The following is an 18,699-nucleotide window of genomic DNA, read 5'->3' as shown; positions in this document are numbered from 1 at the left end:
CACTGGAGCTCCTCTGAATGGCTCCTTTTGTTTATTAATTAGAGTCCTCTGCTGCTCACAGCAGATTGAGTAATCATTGGTAGTTACAGGGACATAAATGAAATCTCAGAGAGTGAGCAGCGGCTAGTCTACTCGGCCATTTAGAGGCTGAGGGTCTGCTGTGTTTCAACGTCAGCTCTCGTTTCACACAGCCTTTGATTTCACACAACAAACCTGGTTATATAATATTGTGTAAAACTAGCCGCAGGGCGTTCAGTATAGATTTGAAGTGGGTAAGACATTTCTGATGAGTGTGTGTGTGTGTGTGGGAGGGGGTGGGGGGCGGTGTGAGAGAGATAAGATGAGAAAGTGAAATGTACCACCACTTACACTCACTGCAGAGAAGTGGATGAGTGAGAGATGGAAAGATAGAGATGAGAAAGAGAGAAGATGGAAAGAGATCTACATTCCAAGGTGTGTGTGTTCATGAAGCAGAAGAACTTTCATGTACATGAAGTATAAATGAAATATGTATGAGACATAATATTACAAGTAGGTACTTATATGCAATACGTATGGGAGATATTACATATAGTTAGTTACTTATATATGATACATGTCAGTTACATATACATAATACATATGGGACATATTATATATATATACACATATAAAATATGAGCCAGGTGTGTTTTCAATAGTTGGCTTGACCCAAATAAATATAAATGAAAGAAATGACTTCTTTCTTCTGACTTTTCTTCTTCTAGCTTAAGGTTATATCTTTTAAACTTTGTGCTATAACGCTTTTAGTTTGTTTTTTAATTTGATAGATAGTATAGCTAATGCTGTTCTGTGCTTGCAGAACAAGTGTTTTTCACTCACATTTTCACAGTGTCAGGAGAAAAATGTAAGCTTTGGTTGACTGTGTAACTGTAGACACTTGTTACCCGTAGTACAGTGCAATGTATCATCTCTTTTTAGCTGCAAAGTAAGATCAATAATAAGAGCTGATGAAGATAGATAATACGCCGGTTTAGCTGCTTTAAACCTACACTTTATTAGTTGCCTAAAATAAACAAAACAGACATTTATCTTGATTATTTATACAATTACTCATCAGCTGAAATTTACACACAAACACACACACACACACACATGCACACACATATATAGAGGGTATATTACATATAGATACTTACATATCGCTGTTGTTAGAACAAAACCTCGTATCTCCATTTTTGATGCTTTTAGTTTTTGACATAATTTGAAAATGCCTGTTGTCCTTTACATTGTATGTAAATTTCATGATGAATAGACCAAGAAGAAGCAGCCCAAAATGTCTTGGAAAAAAGTCTGGTTCCATTGACTTACATTAAAAGTAAAGTTGTTTTTTTTCTTTCTCCTGTAAAGTTACCATTTTGGAGTTACCATGTTTTGTACATTAAGTCTTATAGGACATTGTTACATACAAGTCCTTATATGTGTATTATATATGCTACATATTACAAATATATACTTACATATACATTATATATGGGACCTTAGTATTACATATGGGGACTTGTGTATAATAGAAATGGAGCATATTAGTATTACATTTAAATACTTAGATATGTATAATACACATGGGACATATGACACTGTATAAAACCCAGTATGTGTGGGGTGGTGTAACTATATTCCACAGGGCCACCTGCATGGCCACCTGTCTGCTCTCTGGTGGCCGTGGCGATTGGCTGGCTGTTACTGTACAGCACCTGTTACTCTTCACAGTCCCGTGTGAGCTACAGCCCCCTGGCCAGGCCAGCAACACACACACATGCACAGGGGTTAATGGTTGAAGAAGCACTAATTTCATTTGATCGCTGCTCTTTCTGCCGTAGTGCAGACGCACAGAATTGGGATGGGCATGAGTACTGATTACATACCCGGCCAGCTGACAAGCAAAATACTGCTCAGAATTCACATGTTGATTTTGCATTGCCTGGGCCCGGAAAAAACCAATAAAGCTTGGAGTTACAATTCAGGCCATGGCAGTATTGCAAGGCAGTCTGGTGGATTTCATCACTCAGTGTAGATGAGAACTGCCCACTTTAATAGGAAGAGTCTGTTTGACTGACATGCAAACCAACCAACCGCAACCGCAAGCCACTGTTTTACCGACTGTATCTTGTTCTGTAAGGCTCAGTGTTGTCACTCTGTGCAAAGGAGGAGATGAAGCACTTGATCAACTTCATCAGCTTTATCATTTTTTGATGATGAAGATTATTTATCTTTTTTGTCATGTGCCTAATTTGCCTCATAACAAAGTAAAGGAAGCCCAGCACTTTTTCATAAGATTATGATCAAATAATGAAATTAATTCCATGCACGTCCAACCGTTCATGTTTAATGTTTGAGTAAGATTTTGTCTTTTTAAGTGTCCGGGTATTTGGCTAGAAAATGGCTCAAGATGTCCATCTCTGACACGGACTTGTTTTAATACTAGTAAAACATCTCATCAGCACAGGCAGAGCAGCAGAAGCTTTTACAGGACAGTTACGAGTGTTTATTAAACCACTTACAGCAGCGAAATACACTGAGCAGGTTTACAGCAGTTCACAACAACTGTTTCTCTTCTCTCCCTCTGTTTCTCTTTCTCTCTCTCTCTCTCTCTCTCTCTCTCTCTCTCTGTCTCTCGCTCTTTCCTTCTCTCTCTCATTCCCTGTCTTTCTGTCTCTCCTCCCCCTCTCTTATCTTTCTTTTTTCTCTTTCTCTCTCTCCCTCTCACTCTTTCTCCCCCTCTTCCCTCTCCCATCTATCTTTTTGTTGCTTTCTCTCTCTCCCTCTCTTTCTCCCCCCCTCTCTCCCTTTATCTCTCTCCCTATCTCCCTCTCTTCCTCCCCCTCCCCCTCTCCCTTTATCTTTCTTTTTTCTCTTTCTCTCTCCCTATCTCCCTCTCTTTCTCCCCCTCCCCCTCTCTCCCATTATCTTTCTTTTTTTTTCTCTCCCTCTCTTTGTCTCTATTTCTCTCCTTTCTCTCTTTCTTTCTTTCTTTCTTTCTTTCTTTCTTTGTCTTTTTTCTTTTTCCCTGTCTCTCTTTCTCTCATCTGTCTTTCTTTTAATCTTTGTCTCTCTTGCTTTCTCTCTTTCTTTTTCTCTCTTTCTTGCTGTCTTCCTCTCTTTCTCTTACTTGCTCTTTTCACTTTCCCACTCTCTCTCTCTCTCTCTCTCTCTCTCTCTCTCTCTCTCTCTCTCTCTCTCTTTCTTTTTACATTCTCTCTTTTGCTTTCACTCTCTTTTCATTCTCTCTGTCTCTTTCTCACTCTCTGTTCACTTTCTCTCGGCCTCTATTATCTCTTTTGGTCCCTCTCTCGTTTCATTCTCTCTGCTGCTTCTCTCTCTCTCTCTCTCTCTCTCTCTCTCTCTCTCTCTCACTCTCTCTCTCTCTCTCTCTCTCTCTCTCTCTCTCACTCTGTCTCTCTCTGCAGGTGAACGCTCCTCTTCCCGTAAAGCCAGGTGCAGTAGAGCAGTATAAGCGGGCGTTTGCGAGGCAGCGTGCGCGAGACCTGGCGCAGCACGCAGACACACTCCTGTCTAAAGACAAAGAAATAGCCGCGCTGCAGCAGGAGTGCCGAAAACTAGAGGCCAGGATAGGACAGGGGAAGGTACAACACACACACACACACTCGCACACACACACAGAGCCCTGATTTCAGATCTTCACGCTGCTTATTGTCACTTGGTCCCACAAATAGTTTTAATTACTTATTTTGATATGATTAATAAAATGATTAATTGGCAAAGTGGTAAAATGATTAATTGGCTGTAGACATCTGCTGTCATGCCTGACTAATTGGTCTCCATTCTGTGGCCTGGATGTGTTTTGACTTTGTCTTTGATTGCCCCCTGCTGGACATTATTGGCACTGCACACATTCAGTATTCAATCAGATCAATATTTAGTGTGCTAATGAAGATATGAATAAAGGCAGCAGAGACTTGTTTTGAATTTGTGGTTATTTGGCATATTACAAAAGATTACTATTTATATTTTTTTGTACATACATGTTTGAATGTATCTATCTATTTCTACATATATACACACACATGTATGTACATATATATCGCACATATATATCACATATAGTATATTTCGCTGCTGCAGGACAAAACCTTGTGTCTCTATTTTTGTCGTTTTTCACTTTTTGACATAATTTGAAAATGCATGTTGCCCTTTACAATGTTTATAAAATTCATGATGAATGGACATAAACAAATGGCCCAAAATGACGTAGAAAAAATTCTGGTTCCATTGACTTACATTAAAAATAAAGTATGTTTTTTGCTTCTCCTGTAAAGTTATCAGCAGACACGAGGTTTTGTGCCAACAAAATATTTATGTGTGTATGTGTATGTATGTATGTATGTATGTATGTATGTATATTATGTGTGTGTGTGTGTGTGTGTGTTTGTGTGTGTATATGTGTGTGCGAGTGTGCCTGTGTGTGTCTGTGCATCTTTTGATCTATTCTGTATCCACAGTGTCAGTCACAGTGCAAACCTCTATACTGGCTGCTTTGCAGGAATGTCCTTGAGTTTTACTCTGCCCAGACTGCATGACTCATCGCTTTCTTTAGCAACTGAGAACAGGAGACTAACGATGTGGCTGTATGTGAAAGAGAGAGATTTGACCACTAGATGGCAGCAAAGGTTATCACCTTGTCCTGCAACAGCGCACTCGCTGATTAAACTGGACGATTTCCAGAGCAACACATACTAAAACTCAGTCTAGTCCTGGCACTGATAGAACACTTACACTGAGATTTATGTTTTATATAATGAACACCATCCACCCTGATATGATTCAGGGATCACTTGTGGAGGCCAAAGCCATTCTTCAGTTTCTTATGTGTCTATTCCACTGTGTGTGGTAATGCACATGCGTACATACACATAAAACATAGAAATAAGAATAAGTGCAGCTCCTTAATACTCTCTCTCTCTCTCTCTCTCTCACACACACACACACACACACACACACACTCTCTCTCTCTCTCTTTCTATATAGGGCTATCCTGGCCCAGCAGCAGCTGGAGAGTTTGAGCGTCTGTTGAAGGAGTCTCAGAAGGAGGTGCTGCGTCTGCAGAGGCAGCTTTCAGTCAGCTCATCTCGAGAGCAGGCCAGTCCTGCAGGAGTGGAGAAAGAGGAGAAAGAGGAACAGGTTAGAGCACTATCTCACTCCACAGCACCCTCATGTGGCTCCTCACAGGGCAGCTTTACACTGGCAGTAAAGCTTTACATCAGCCTACAGGCTTATTGGCCCTGCACTGTTAAAAGTAAAGGTGCCAGAAAATTGTTCTTAAAAGAGATATTTTTTCTCATAGAAAAAATTTTGGGTTACCTGGAGAACCTTTCAGTAACTGGTTCTTTAAAGAAGCATTTTTGTAAATTATTTTCATGAGTATGAAGAACCATTTAGAGATAAACTTTCATATAATGTAAATAATCTATACCAGTTAAAGGCTGGCTTAACAAACTGAAACTTTTACACAACTTTAGTTGCTTGAAATCTACATTGCATTTGAGCTGCAACAGTTGCATGCGTCTTCGTGGAGCAAGTTTCATTGAAAAGGTCAAAAAAGCACTACTTTGTTGCAATAGTGGAGCAGTCCAAATTTGTTGTATGCTACTTGTTTTTGTTTTTAAATTGATTTGTGTAACTAAGTTGCATGCACCTTACAGCATGCAACTAGTTGCATGAAAGTTTCATAGTTTTTTTTAAAGCAGTTTTTTAAAGCTAGTCTAACTCTCACTATACCACATAGTTGGTAAATGTGCTGATTATAAACGTAGGCCCAAATGCATTGAAAAACATTAGGCTTTAAATTAAGAGCAAGAAATACATCTAATTTTGTATCAAGTGGCCTCTGCTAATCTCCTAACTTACAGTAACACTTGAATGGTGTGTTGGGGTCTTTGTCAAAGATAAATGTCACAACCCCCCCATGATCTCTAAGGCTAGCTTTACACCGTGAAACTTTCATGCAACTAGTTGAGAGTTGCATGCAACTTGACAGTTACACAAAGCAATTCAAAAATAATCAAATTCGCATGCAACACTTTTGCTTATTCTATAGTAAGTAAGATTAGTAGCTAGTATTTTTCATGTATTGTATCGTTCTGGCTATATTAAAAAATATGCTGTATGTTATTTAGTCTACATTCAAAACCTTTTCATTTTTATGTCAGAAAAAGAAAACAAATAACCTTGCTGTGTAGATAATGATACAGCAAGCTAAAAAGGCAGAATAAACTACCAGTAGCAGCTGTTCTATGCACTGTAATTTTCAGGGCAGTCATAAAATGCAATTTGCACCTGTTTGTGAGGTAGCTTTGATGGAATATATTTCAATGAAAATGTGTATGATTTACACAACCGTAAGTGTACAAATGTACATATACACACAGATATTTGTAGATGATTTTATCTCAGCACAGACAGCTTTTACAGTGGGAGGTTCTCACCCCTCCCATTTCACTCATCATTGTTCACTAGCAGTTCCAGCATTTCACCACGGTGTTCCCTTTGGTCTGTTTACAGTATTGCATAGCAGAATATTTTATTTGATTAAATTGATTAAAACAGCAGAGTTTATTTCCATTCCACCATCTATTAGAAAGCATGCGGAAATATGATAACCTTAGCTGGCTCACTTACCAATGCTATCTGCATTTTGATCGTCTGCTTCATGAAACGTGTTTCACAGAGCTGAAGCGGTTGCGATATTGTGTCTGAGTTTCAGTTTTAAGTTGCAGGATGCTTTGCATTATTCAGCACAAGTGAAATTTAGTTTCACAGAAGTTTGAAGCAGCTATATTTGTGTCACCATGTTAAGCCATCCTAAAGGAGGATAGTGCTTACAGTAGTTATGGGGGAAAGTCACTGCTAAATCCTCTGGAGGCCCAGCCTGCAAAGCTTGGATGTCTAAGGTTTGACTGAGGTGGCTGTGAAAAATGATAAAGCTGGAACCTTGAATGTTATTAAAACCTTTTTATATGATTTTGGTAATACATTCCTCTTGCACCAATGTGTCCTTATTTTTTCCTCTCCTTATTTAACTACTGGAATGTAGGTAATCAAGTTATCCATTATTTAATTTGATGATAATTTAAGTTTTGAGTAGTTTTTACACAATGAATGAACAATTTGAAAAAAACAGAACAGAAACAAACCATACATAGACTAGTTGCCATGAATTCTTCAACATAGAAACATAAAGGGAATAACGTGCAGTAAGCATTTACTAAGTACAGTTTTCTTAAGAAATTACCCAGGTCCCCTACCTAAAAAGTCCCACCCAGTTTTAAAAAGAAAGCTACAGATCTGGTAAAGCTTGACAAATAGGGAAAATCCCATAGAGGAACAGAAAGAGGCTGGTGCATTCCAGAAATTTAGGAGGGAAAATTTATATCAGTATGTTTATTGTTTCAATTAGGGCCATTGCTATTGATTATATTAGTAACTGAGTAATGAGGGTTTTAAATAAAGCCAAACAATACAAAAAAAACTTAGCTGAAATGTAGCAAACCATATTCTTTAAAAGATTCTAAAATGAAAGATAAACAAGTTTAAAAAGTTTTTTTATTAAAAGATGCATACAGTGCTGTGCAAAGGTTTTAGGCACCAGAGAAAGATTTTAAAAGCTAATTCTTTGGGCAATGTTTACTAATATTACAAAAAATACAAGTAATTCAATGTGGGTGATTTTACTTATGTTAATGTTTTCTTTTAACCATGTCCAAACCTCTCCTTGTGGCAGCCCTGTATTATTTGCAGTTCTTATCCAGTGCCTGGTTTGGCTAATCTAGTGGTCATCAATCATCCTCCTGAAGATCTACACCCTGCAGATTTGACCTCCAATGCAAATCTAACACATCTCATTCAGCTAATCAAGAACTTCTGAAGGCAATAATTTGATGGATCAGTAGTAGTTGATTAGGGCTGAAGCTGAAGTCTGTAGATCTCCAGGAGCAGTGTTGGTCACCAGTGGGTTAGTAAATGGTTGGTCACCAGTGGGCTAGTAAATGCTTTATTATGGTAAATCAAGTGCGCTTGATGGAATTTAACCAATCCATGTGCTGGCTGGGGACGTCCAAGAGAAACCTGGAACCAAACTTTGTTCTTCAAACTAGCTCACAAGATAGCAACTACTGTATTTATGTTTATTTGCATCTGTTCTAATGATATATGATACTTTTACAAGCATAAACATATAATTTTTTAAGAAAAATGGTTTTAAATAATCTGCTTAGGAGCCTAAGACTTTTGCACAGTGTTGCATATATAAAGCCATGTGGCAGAAAATGCATATAAATGTGTGTGTCCATCAGGCTGTTTCTTACTGTTAGCAATAGCAAGTGGGAGAGCTTAAAATATGCTTTATTAGCAGCTAGCCATTGATAGCTCATTGAAAAGATGCGATTTAATTTTCTCTTTATTTGTTATTAATGTTTTTTAATTAAGTAATGAAGTTTAGCAGAGTAATCGTGGCAGCCCTGGTAGAAAATTTCAGCCATCCCCACTGCTCAGTTCCAGCACGGTCAGGATGTGATCATTAATCAGCGGTTTTGCTCTGACTGTAAATGTCAAAGACTGTTGCACAGTGATCATTACACAGCAACTATTAACTGTCAAACGGTGAGAGTCGGAGGGCATAACATGATCATTATGTGGCAGTTTTGCTGTAACCTTCAGCGTCTTAACACTTTAGTGATACAGTAATGCTGTTCGGGAGTTGCAGGCAGTTTTTCTGCAGCTTTCGCAGCGTGCAGCAGTCATAATGCGATCATTACTCCGCACTTTTGCTGTAAACCTCAGGGTCATGCACCATACGTTGCAGCATTGAGCAAAGCTGAGGGCTTGGGTCATCCTTGGTGCTTAGGGCAGATATGCTTGTGGAGGAGTGTGTGTGTTGTTAATATGGGGTTTTGGTCCAGTGGGGGGTTTTGCAGGGCTTAGTGTCTGTTTACACTGACATAAATGCGGTTTGCTGCTCTTACATAATGGACTACACCATCATCTGCCACACTGCCTAATGAGCTGACTTCCAGCCATGAACTTAAGCCAAAGAGAGAGAGAGATCAAGAGAGTGAGTGACACATGTACTTTCACCACATGACTGGTAGAAGCATGTTCGTAACGCTGGTTTGAAAATTGTCGCCTACGCTATGTAGCGGGCTTTCCATCTCTTTAAGATTGATAGACAAAACAGAAAAAAGCACTATATGTTCAAAGGTTTGTGGACACCCCTTCTTTTTAGTGAACTTAGCTGCATTAGGGTGCACACTCTGCTGAGACAGGAGTTTAAATACACACACAGCTATACAATCTCCATAGAAAAGCATTGACCAATAAAACGGGATGCTCTGGAACAGCTGCACATGAGCCTAAGATTGCCATACTCAGTGCCAAGCATCAGGGCACAAAGCCTAGCATTCTCTAGAGTGGTGGAGCTCCATCCATTGCCTTTGGGATGAGTTGAAGTGATCCAGAACTAATCATGCAACATCAGTACCTGACCTCACTAATGCTCTAGTGGCTGAATGCAATCAGATCCTCACAGCAATATTCCAACATCTAGTCAAAGCCTTCCCAGAAGAGTACAGGCTGCTACTTCAGCAAAGAGGCTTTGAATGAGCAGGTGTCTACAAACTTTTGGCCATATATTGTATCTTAAAAGAATTTTGGATAATATGAAAAATATGGCTTGTTGATAAAGGAAATATGCGCAAAATATGGTTTTGAGAAAGTGCCGACTTAGTCTGGGAATGAAAATCGCTCTGCATCCCTCTCTATTTAGGGTCAGCGACAGCAAAGTGGGACAGAATTCAGCCCTCATTAAATGACCTACTGCCCACTCTGTCCGACCTCTCTGAACTGTTAGGACTGCAGCCGTGCACAGCTGACAGAGGGCTGTCAAAACTGCCCTGAGCTAAAGGTTCAAATCCCTCCCCACACAGTGAGTGAGACTTATGTCTTGCACCACATGACGTGATGTTAACTTCAGCACTGCAGTGACACTAACTTGGTAGTGGCATGTACATGTGTGTTGTCCTGGTATGAGTGGATTAGACACAGGAGTGCAGTCATTTTCATGTCCTTCCTCAGTGGTCACAGGACGCTGCCCACAGGACAATTTACATGGTCAGCATGTTGTTGCAGTTAAAGTTTCGTTGGATGTAGATAAACTAAGAACATTTTAAAATACTTCATTAAAATATATCAGAGGAAGTTTAAAATATGGATGCAAAATGCTGAACACTGTTGATCAATCAAGCTAAATTTTAATCATTGTTTTGTTCCGAGTAATCGAGTGTAAACAGTGGTTTTCATAGCTTTTGTTTGTCTTATGTTCTTTAAAATCTCAGATAATTCACACTAGCAGATTTTTTTTTTATTTCTTTCTTCATTTTTTGGCTTTATTGTCTTCCTACAGTAAGTCAGAATTAATATTTACAGCGAGAAGTACTTGACCATTTGTGCCGTACTATTAAGTTAATTGTATCAGGAAACAAAATGTCAAGTCGAAAAGTATCGTGCATTTGGTGTGTTTCAGATCATCATTTGGGCAGTTTCTTTGCAGACTTCTGCAGGTTTAGGTCCAGAATGTCTTTGTGCAATTCTGAGTTCATGATTCCTATGAATAAGCACTGAAGTCCACCGACACCATTGTAAGAAAAACAGCCCCAGACTTTGACGTTTCCAGGTCTGTGCTTTACAGCAGGGTTTCTCAACCACTGGGCCGAGGACCACAAGTGGGCCACGACGTACCGTTGGTAGACCTTCGACCTGTACTGAAGGGAGCCAGTGGTCTGTAGTGGGCCTGAGATGGCACTTTGTCATAAACATAAGTGAAAGAATAATACAAGCCCCATTATAAAAGTGCGCAAAGGCAGCTTGTCAGTTTTTTTGCCCTTTGCCTCTAGAAACACCTGACCTTTCAACCGCCCACTTGCACCAATATTCTGCTGATATTTCATGTTCACTGATACACATCACATATTGCAAGAGTAGACCCCCACATATCACTGTGTTGAAAATTTTCCATAAATGCTGAAATCCATAACCAAAAATTTTGTGTTTTGTTTTCTTGTGGGCCTTCAAGTTTTCTAGTGATAAACAGGTGGGCCTTGAGGTGGAAGAGGTTGAGAACCTCTGCTTTACAGGACCCAGAGCAAATTGTGCCGTGATGCAGCCCTGATATGCATGTGCCATCCGTGTTAACGTTTTACAAAAAAATAAAAAAAATTCCAGACGGAATAGAATAACACCCCTGTGGAATATTTTGGTGGGAAAGCCCTTCATTTACTAACAATGACTTTCATTTTTTGTTTTGTCTGGAACTTGTTGACACTGCCTCTTTACCCTGCGCATCATGAGTGAGCAGTTAGTGGGCGGTGCTACATGCAGTGATAAGCTGCAGCCTTAGTACATTGAACATTGCATTCAGGCACATATTGAAGTGCCATCAAGGCTAAACATTTAAAACATTTTATCAGGTAACCTAACGAACTTCATTAAAGCTTTGCATTGGTTAAAGTGTCCAAATACTTTTGGGGGCACTGAAAATATGCACAGATTCATTATAGCAGTACACACAGCTTGTCTTAATGTTCTTTAGCTCCCATAAATACGAATCCTGTCAGGAGTGTTTTTCAATTAAAAAAAAGAAAAGCATCCAGTTTTGCTGACAACTTTAAGTTTCACTCTGATATTTCCCTACTGTTGCTCTAAAGCCTGCACAAGAACGACAGCACTGGTAATCTGGTCATTTGTCACACACACACGGTCATGCTCGCACAGAAAGGCGCCATGTTGTGTGTACTTTAATCCCCTCTGCCCACAGAATGGTATGGTCCAGTAATCCCCTGGCTGTTGCCGTGGTAGCGGTGAGAGGGTTTTAGATGGTAGGTAACACTCCAACCCTGACCAAACCAAAGACTTGAGCAGCTCTCTCAGCTTTGACACGCAGGGCCTTGGGGGACGCCTCACTTCCCCTCAGCTCCCAGGAAAGGGGTAGGTGTGGGTGTGCTTGTGTCTGTGATACTGTCAGTGCCAGCGGCTTGAATGCGGCATGCAAGTCTGTAATAACTTGCATGTAGTTTGAGCTAGCTTACTGTCCGCAGCTAGCATTCTGTTAGCTAGTTTTGTCTGTCCAGTGATGTAACCCGCAAAACGCTCCATGCAGATGAGGATTGTCTGCGTGTGCATCTGTTCGGCTAGTGCAGATTATGACACTTCCCTGTCCTCCTCTGTCCTGTGCATTAATGGACGTGTGGCTGTGTATGATTACTGTGCAGCCAGCTCCTCCTTTCTAAGTGGATTTCCCTGCAGGTTATATACCTTCAAACAAATTTTTTTTTAGAGTGCATGAACTTGAAATTTCCTCATTTGTCTAGCTTGACACATTTCCAGAGGAAAGTTAACCAGCAAGCAAAGAGTCAGTCAAGGCCTAGCTTGAATAATGACTGTCAAAATCTCTGCTATGTAACTGTCAGAGATTTCGGGCTTGGCCAGATGTGGGGAATTTAGATTGCGCGCGAGAGAGACGTGTGGCTCTCAATGTCAATGCATCGATATGTATTTAAAAAAAAAAAAAAGAAAGAAACGCAGCGGCTGGCCCAATCCATTAAGATGCTTTTAAAAGAAGTGATCCAGTTACCCGTTTCAGTAGTCCACAGGGATTACTGCAATGTGCTTATGGCAAACAGGGCCTACTGCATCTGATTCTGCCGGCCTTAGTGCTGCACTAGCTACAGATTTAGCATAATGTTGTAGCCTTACTTTTGTATTAGACCAGACGCATTAGCTCTAGGTAGCAGTTAAAGAATCAGATGTGCAGTGGTTTTAGCTGTAAGCCTCCTGTTCCTTGAGCTTAGCTTTAGCAGCATGCAGTGTTTATGTCTAGATCATCCAGGTAGTGCTAGAACGTTAAGTTGCTCAAGTCTTAGCTAAAACAGTAATGCTTTACAGCTTTAGTTACACATGAGGCCTAAAAGTGGCATAGCTTTAACTATCAGGGTATTGGCTCGATGTCCAAAACTTTTAGCCATGGATGCCTATACAGGATTCAGTTTTTGTATATGCATGTACTGTGGATGTGGATATAGCAGAGCATGGGAGCACAGGCCAACATGAGCTACTGCTTATGTAACATATAGAGACTTACCTGCACCAAGAGGTGCTGTTTTAGTAAGGTAAGTGCCATACTTTTAGTCACAAATGACTGCTCAGTGAAGCATCATGTATAAACATTGCAAATAAAGTGACACGTCTACAGGAAGCTGTTACCAAAGCTTATGCATTATGACTTTAGCAGAAGTTCTTTTGTGCAGAGAACGTCAGTTGCATGTCAGTGTAATGGCATTACAGTAGACAAAGAACATTAGTGTATGGGTTTTGTAAGTAAAGGTGTGTGAAAAGTGATTAAATCAGGGCCACTGTAAGTGACATCCAGCTTGGGGGTCACCTTGACACAGTCCTGCCTCCCCAGTCATATTCTTTTGTAAGCAAAAATAGCAAAAGAATAAATACTAAATTGATATTGATTGCGAAAAACTAAGGAAACCTCCATGCGCTTTTTAAAACTACATATCAAAAGATACACTTTCAAAGTATACTTGGGACCCCTTGGTGGCTTGGGGGCCCTAAGTGATTACTTATGTACTGATTGTAGTTTTTTGTGCTGTTCAGATGCTCATTTTCTGCCTCATGTTATCATATGCCATCTGACAAGCATAGGTATCTTTGTCTGCTGTACTGTCCCATGTGTGCATCTGTTCTAAAAGGGAATTCAGTGGTTGAGATGTAAACAAAGTCATTCAAACTGATCATTTCTTTTTTTCACTAGTGGTGATGAGATGAGAGGCACGTCTGGTTCCTATCCCCACAATTGTGAACCATTCTCACTCTCTGAGTTTGGCTAGAAGGGAGTATTTCACCTCTAATCACTCTGAATGACTTTATTTACATTATAAAATTTTTCTATGCTAAAAAAAATGGTGGAATTCCCCTTTAACCTCTGAGATACTCAGTTACAGTGATTACTGAAGCTGGTAGGGTGAGGTCACACTAGGATCACAAGCGAACAGAGCCGAGAAACACACGTGCCTCAACACTGACAGTCTTTAATCAGCATATCCTTAACCCTTGAGATCTCTTAGCCCTCTGAGTTCCTTTTAACCCTTTCAGGCTGACAATTTCTGCTGGTTGATGTACTGTTTTTCAATTAATAGCACGATTTCTGAATGGTATTGTTGCACTCATTTAAAAAGAACATGACAAAGCCAAAAAAAAACTGATTTTTATTTACTTTCTATCAAAACGTGCCAATTTGAACAAAAAAAAACAACACTTCAAATGTGCTTTAAAGAAAAAAAAACATATATTAAGAGCTTACCAATTTGAACACTTTCTGGATGAGCTTGCACAGTGCGTCCAACAAGAAAGGAAGCCTTGTGCATCTTTTATATAGTGATAAAAAACATGGTAGCACATGTTTCCACATGCTGATACATCGTGGTAAAATGAGTTTACTATGGCTAACGGGGGATGTGCACGTGCTGTAACGCTGCTTTAGAAGAGAATTCCACATTGAACTGCTTTTGTGCAGTTCACTAGCATGGTTAGCATTGTGTGGCAAGTAGCTAAATTATGAACCCACACAGACATCTTTGAATATAGCACCTATTGACAGTGTTGCTAACTAAGCAGGATAGCAGTTGAGGAGATGAAGACTGTAGTGTTATAATCATTCACCATGAGTTAACCTGGCTTTTTAAAAGTACATCTTTCTTCTTTTACTGAATAAAAGGTGGAATTAGCTCAGAGTTTCTGTTTGGTTAGCATATGAAGGATTATTTGCTTATTTTTTTCTAATTTAATTTTAGATTTATGCACATATCCAGTCATGAAGCATGTTGTACAAATGTCCTTCATGCTAATTGACTGACAGGGTAAACGGCTTCTCTCGACCCGGAAACACTTATTTGTCTCAAGCGCTACTTCCCTGGTGGCAGCTAGTTCTCTCAAACAAGATGCTAAATGATCGTAGCTTTGCTCATCTCCTTAATTTAGCGTTTCTTTCTAACAGTATAAGACTTTCTTGTGTGCAAGCAAGTGAAAGTGTGGACTCCTAATGGTAATGTGACTTCAGCAACTACTAATTATGCTAACAGTGCTAACGGCTAACACGTGCTGGCCGTTTTATCCTGTTACCAGGTCATGGCCTTGGCCACAGTGGCACAGTTCCACTGAGGGTATAAGTAGGTGTAGCCGCTAAAATTAGCTGTGAAGGCTTGACTTTTTAACTCTCAGAGAGAACACCAGCGTCATCTGTTCAGTGCCTACTGCTAGTGCGGTTCTCCTAGTGTCTTCAGGGACTAGATGGCCTAAAACCAAATGTCTGTGGCCCAGTTTTAAAGTAGTCGCCATAGATGTCTGATAGATACACAGAAAATGCCATTCTTTATTCCTTAAGTTGAATTTTACCACAAAAGTACATGAAATGTTACATTTACAGACCTGTGCAAAAGTGGGACCACTCATCATGTCGTTGAAGTCCAGTTTCCAACAACCGTGCAAACCCTGGTAGACTATTAAATTATAAACATTAGCTAAACAGCATTTAAAACTTTCATTTTTGAGATAAATTAAGCTTCGCTTTTGCTTCTGTTTCTGTTCATCCTGCCACTGTTAGAAGACAATCAAACAAAGAAACTGCTGGTGTTCTCAGAACAATGGACTGACCACCCCAGAGTCCAGACCTCAGCATCATTTAATGTGTTGGGGATTACTAGGATCTGGAAAATGAGAAAATTCAACCAACTTTTTGGAATTGTGGAAAAATATTCCTGCTGATGGAAATTGTAATGAAGGCAAAGGGTGGACATTTTTGTTTAAAAATGAATAATTTGTACTTAAAGCAGTTTTGACTGGAAATCCTGTGATTTTTCTCCTATCAGGTTGTGTCTGAAACCCCATGCCCAGTATTAGATGAGGCCCCTGTTAAAGGGGAGAAGACTCCTGGAGAGGAGGAGGAGGAGTCTAGAACACAAGTGACGCCAGATCAAAGCGCTCACAACAGCCACCAGGAAGAGCCGACACAAGAGGAGCACCTTCAGTTTCTGGTGGGAGAAATTTATAGAGCAGTAGTTTAATGAAGACCTTTAGTTTTTGTCATGCAAGATACTTCAACAAAAACTTTGTAATTGGGAGACCAAACCACTGCTGGACCGTCCTAATTTAGTTACTATGATATTCTAGAAGGTTGCTATGGTATCCCAGGTGGTTGCTAGGAGGGTGCTAGGTCATTGCTATGGTACCTCCCATGATTAGGGTGACAAAATTAGGGCAAAAAAAATTATATACCATTGGAAAAGGTTAGTGTAGCATAATCAGCTACTAAACTCAAACTCTTCAATTTTAGAATTAAAAGAAACCCTAAAATTATTAATAAACTCTTAAAAGTAGCTGAAAATTAACTGAAACTCAAAGTAATAACCCTGTTTCCAGCCTATGGCATTGCTCGTTCTGCCTCTAGCTACACTCGCAGCCACATGCTGTCCTGCATTGCAGGTGGCTCTCTAACGCTTTTTAATCATCAGTACTGTTCCTGCTGCGAAACACTGACACAGAGGCCAAGCGCTAATCTAACCGCTGTGAGCAATTAGCTCCTATGTCCATCCGGCGTCCACACTCCAGCCCCGGTCAGCCCTGATGGTCTTTCCGCTGCCACTGTTAGCCAATAATCTGATTTTTGCCTTTTGTTGGTCCTCTGTGTAAGCTGCATTTAGTGTAATTAAAGGGTGCTAAGCTTTGTAATTCCTCCGAGTGCCCGTGTCAGGGGTCAATATGAAAATTAAAGCGATAGACCACTTTACAGAGAATTATTCTCATTATTTGCCCACCCGCTTGCCTTTCATTGTGCCTCTCAATCATCTGAAGAGATTTTACAGTCCCTGTTTGCTTCTCAGAGTGAGCTACTAATGCCTTGGTGTTATTTCAGGTCTTCTATAAACAAAAAATATACAGCAAGTAGCTTTAGTGGTGTGTCTTGAAGAAATAGCCAGGCATTTTTCTTCAAAAACATGTTTCCTGTTTTCAGAGCTTTTTAAAACTTCTTTTTTTTGTCTGTTTTTTTGTCTTCTTTTTCTAGAAGGTTGCTTTGGTATCCCAGGTGGTTGCTAAGAGGGTGCTAGGTCATTGCTATGGTACCCCACATGATTAGGGCGACAAGAATAGGGAAGAAAAATAATAATATACTGTTGGATAAGATTAATGTATGCATATTCAGATACTAATCTCAAACTCTTTTTATTGAAGTAAAGATGGAACCAGACGTCAATGTTTTATGCAACAAAACAAAAAATGTGAATATCTTAAAATACGTAACATTTACTCAATAAGCTGAAACTGCATCATGTGAGCCTAAACAGACAGTGTTTGCCGATATTACAAAGGGAATTCTACTAATCCATCAAAATATATGCATAACTTAGCATGTAAATTAGATTTCATTTTAAATGCAAATTTGAAGTGTAAACAAAGTCAGAGTGGTTTGATAATGAAATGATGAAATACTCTGGTATAGAGAAACGTACAGAGTCAGAATTGTTCACAGTGGTAATGATGGGAACCAGACGTCTGAAGCATTTAATGCCTCTAAAAGCTCCCTCAGAAAGTTATTACAGGAAATGGTTACAGATATGTTGCCTGATACCTGAGACATTATTATGTGCTTTTTGACTGTAAAGTATCCCTAACATGCAGTGTGAAGAGATACATGCAGGACATTTGTAAGACAAAATAGGACCCAAAGAAATTGATTCATTTTGATTTAAAACTATTTCATCATTATCAGCATTGTATGTAAAAACTGGATCATTTTGGATTGTAAATAAAATGGCTACGTTTGTGTTTTTCCTTAAGTCCATTTTACTCCAGTGTTCTGATCTTCTGTTTCTTTTCATGTTTTTACAGGAAAGTGAGTTGAGCAAGAAGAGAAAAGAATGTGAAGGCCTTGAGCATGAAGTAAGGAAGAGGCAGAAAAGATGTCTCGATTTGGTGAGTTCACTCTTATTTCTGAATTAGGCGAGGCGCTTTCTTTGTAAGCAAAGTAAAATTGGAACCGTGATTTGATTACAGCTGATAGAATATTGGGAAGTTCATTCTTTAATTTCCAATTGGAAAAGTAGTGGTATTGTGGAATTGTTTCCTGTGTCTGCCTGCAGGAGAGCCAGCTTGAAGATGAGCGCAGCAAAAATGCGCGCTTAACAGAGGAGGCTGAACTCCTCAGGAGGAAGGCTCAGCTGCTTGATCAGGTCAGTGTGGGCTCTGTATGTATGAGTGATTTCTACACCATTCACTCCCAGATCTGTACGATCTATATATGGAAACTAAGCTGCAAAAAACACCCCTTTTGAATGCATTTCTTTCTGTGCAATCACAAAAACTGTTTGCATGTATCTGCCCAACTTTAATGTGAATGGGCTGCTTAGCCTTAAAGTTATAAGTAGTGTTCCAGCGTGGACTGCTTTTTGAATGAGGTGCAGTACAGGGCAGCCAATCAGGACAGAGGCTGTTTACACATATGGATTATTCTACCGAACTGGTTCAAAGTCAGATTTGAAACACATTTCAAACTTTAACCTGACTTTTAGACAAAAATCATTTTGCTTT

At 39.6% G+C, this 18,699-nt stretch overlaps 1 protein-coding gene across 1 annotated transcript in view; it reads left to right on the top strand.

The window, feature by feature from the left end:
* Positions 1-18,699, top strand: part of LOC118814759 (peripheral-type benzodiazepine receptor-associated protein 1) — a 172,954-nt gene that overhangs the window by 91,409 nt on the left and 62,846 nt on the right. The window contains exons 6-10 of the mRNA XM_036580515.1: positions 3,450-3,626; positions 5,029-5,181; positions 15,984-16,148; positions 18,001-18,084; positions 18,252-18,341. Coding sequence (XP_036436408.1) covers positions 3,450-3,626; positions 5,029-5,181; positions 15,984-16,148; positions 18,001-18,084; positions 18,252-18,341 — 669 coding nt within the window. The remainder of the gene's footprint in view (positions 1-3,449; positions 3,627-5,028; positions 5,182-15,983; positions 16,149-18,000; positions 18,085-18,251; positions 18,342-18,699) is intronic.

Source organism: Colossoma macropomum, unplaced genomic scaffold (assembly GCF_904425465.1).
Source record: "Colossoma macropomum unplaced genomic scaffold, Colossoma_macropomum, whole genome shotgun sequence".
In the NCBI taxonomy this organism is placed as follows: Eukaryota; Metazoa; Chordata; class Actinopteri; order Characiformes; family Serrasalmidae; genus Colossoma; species Colossoma macropomum.
Note: the sequence above shows the minus strand (reverse complement) of the source record. Positions and strands in the feature narration are given on the sequence as shown.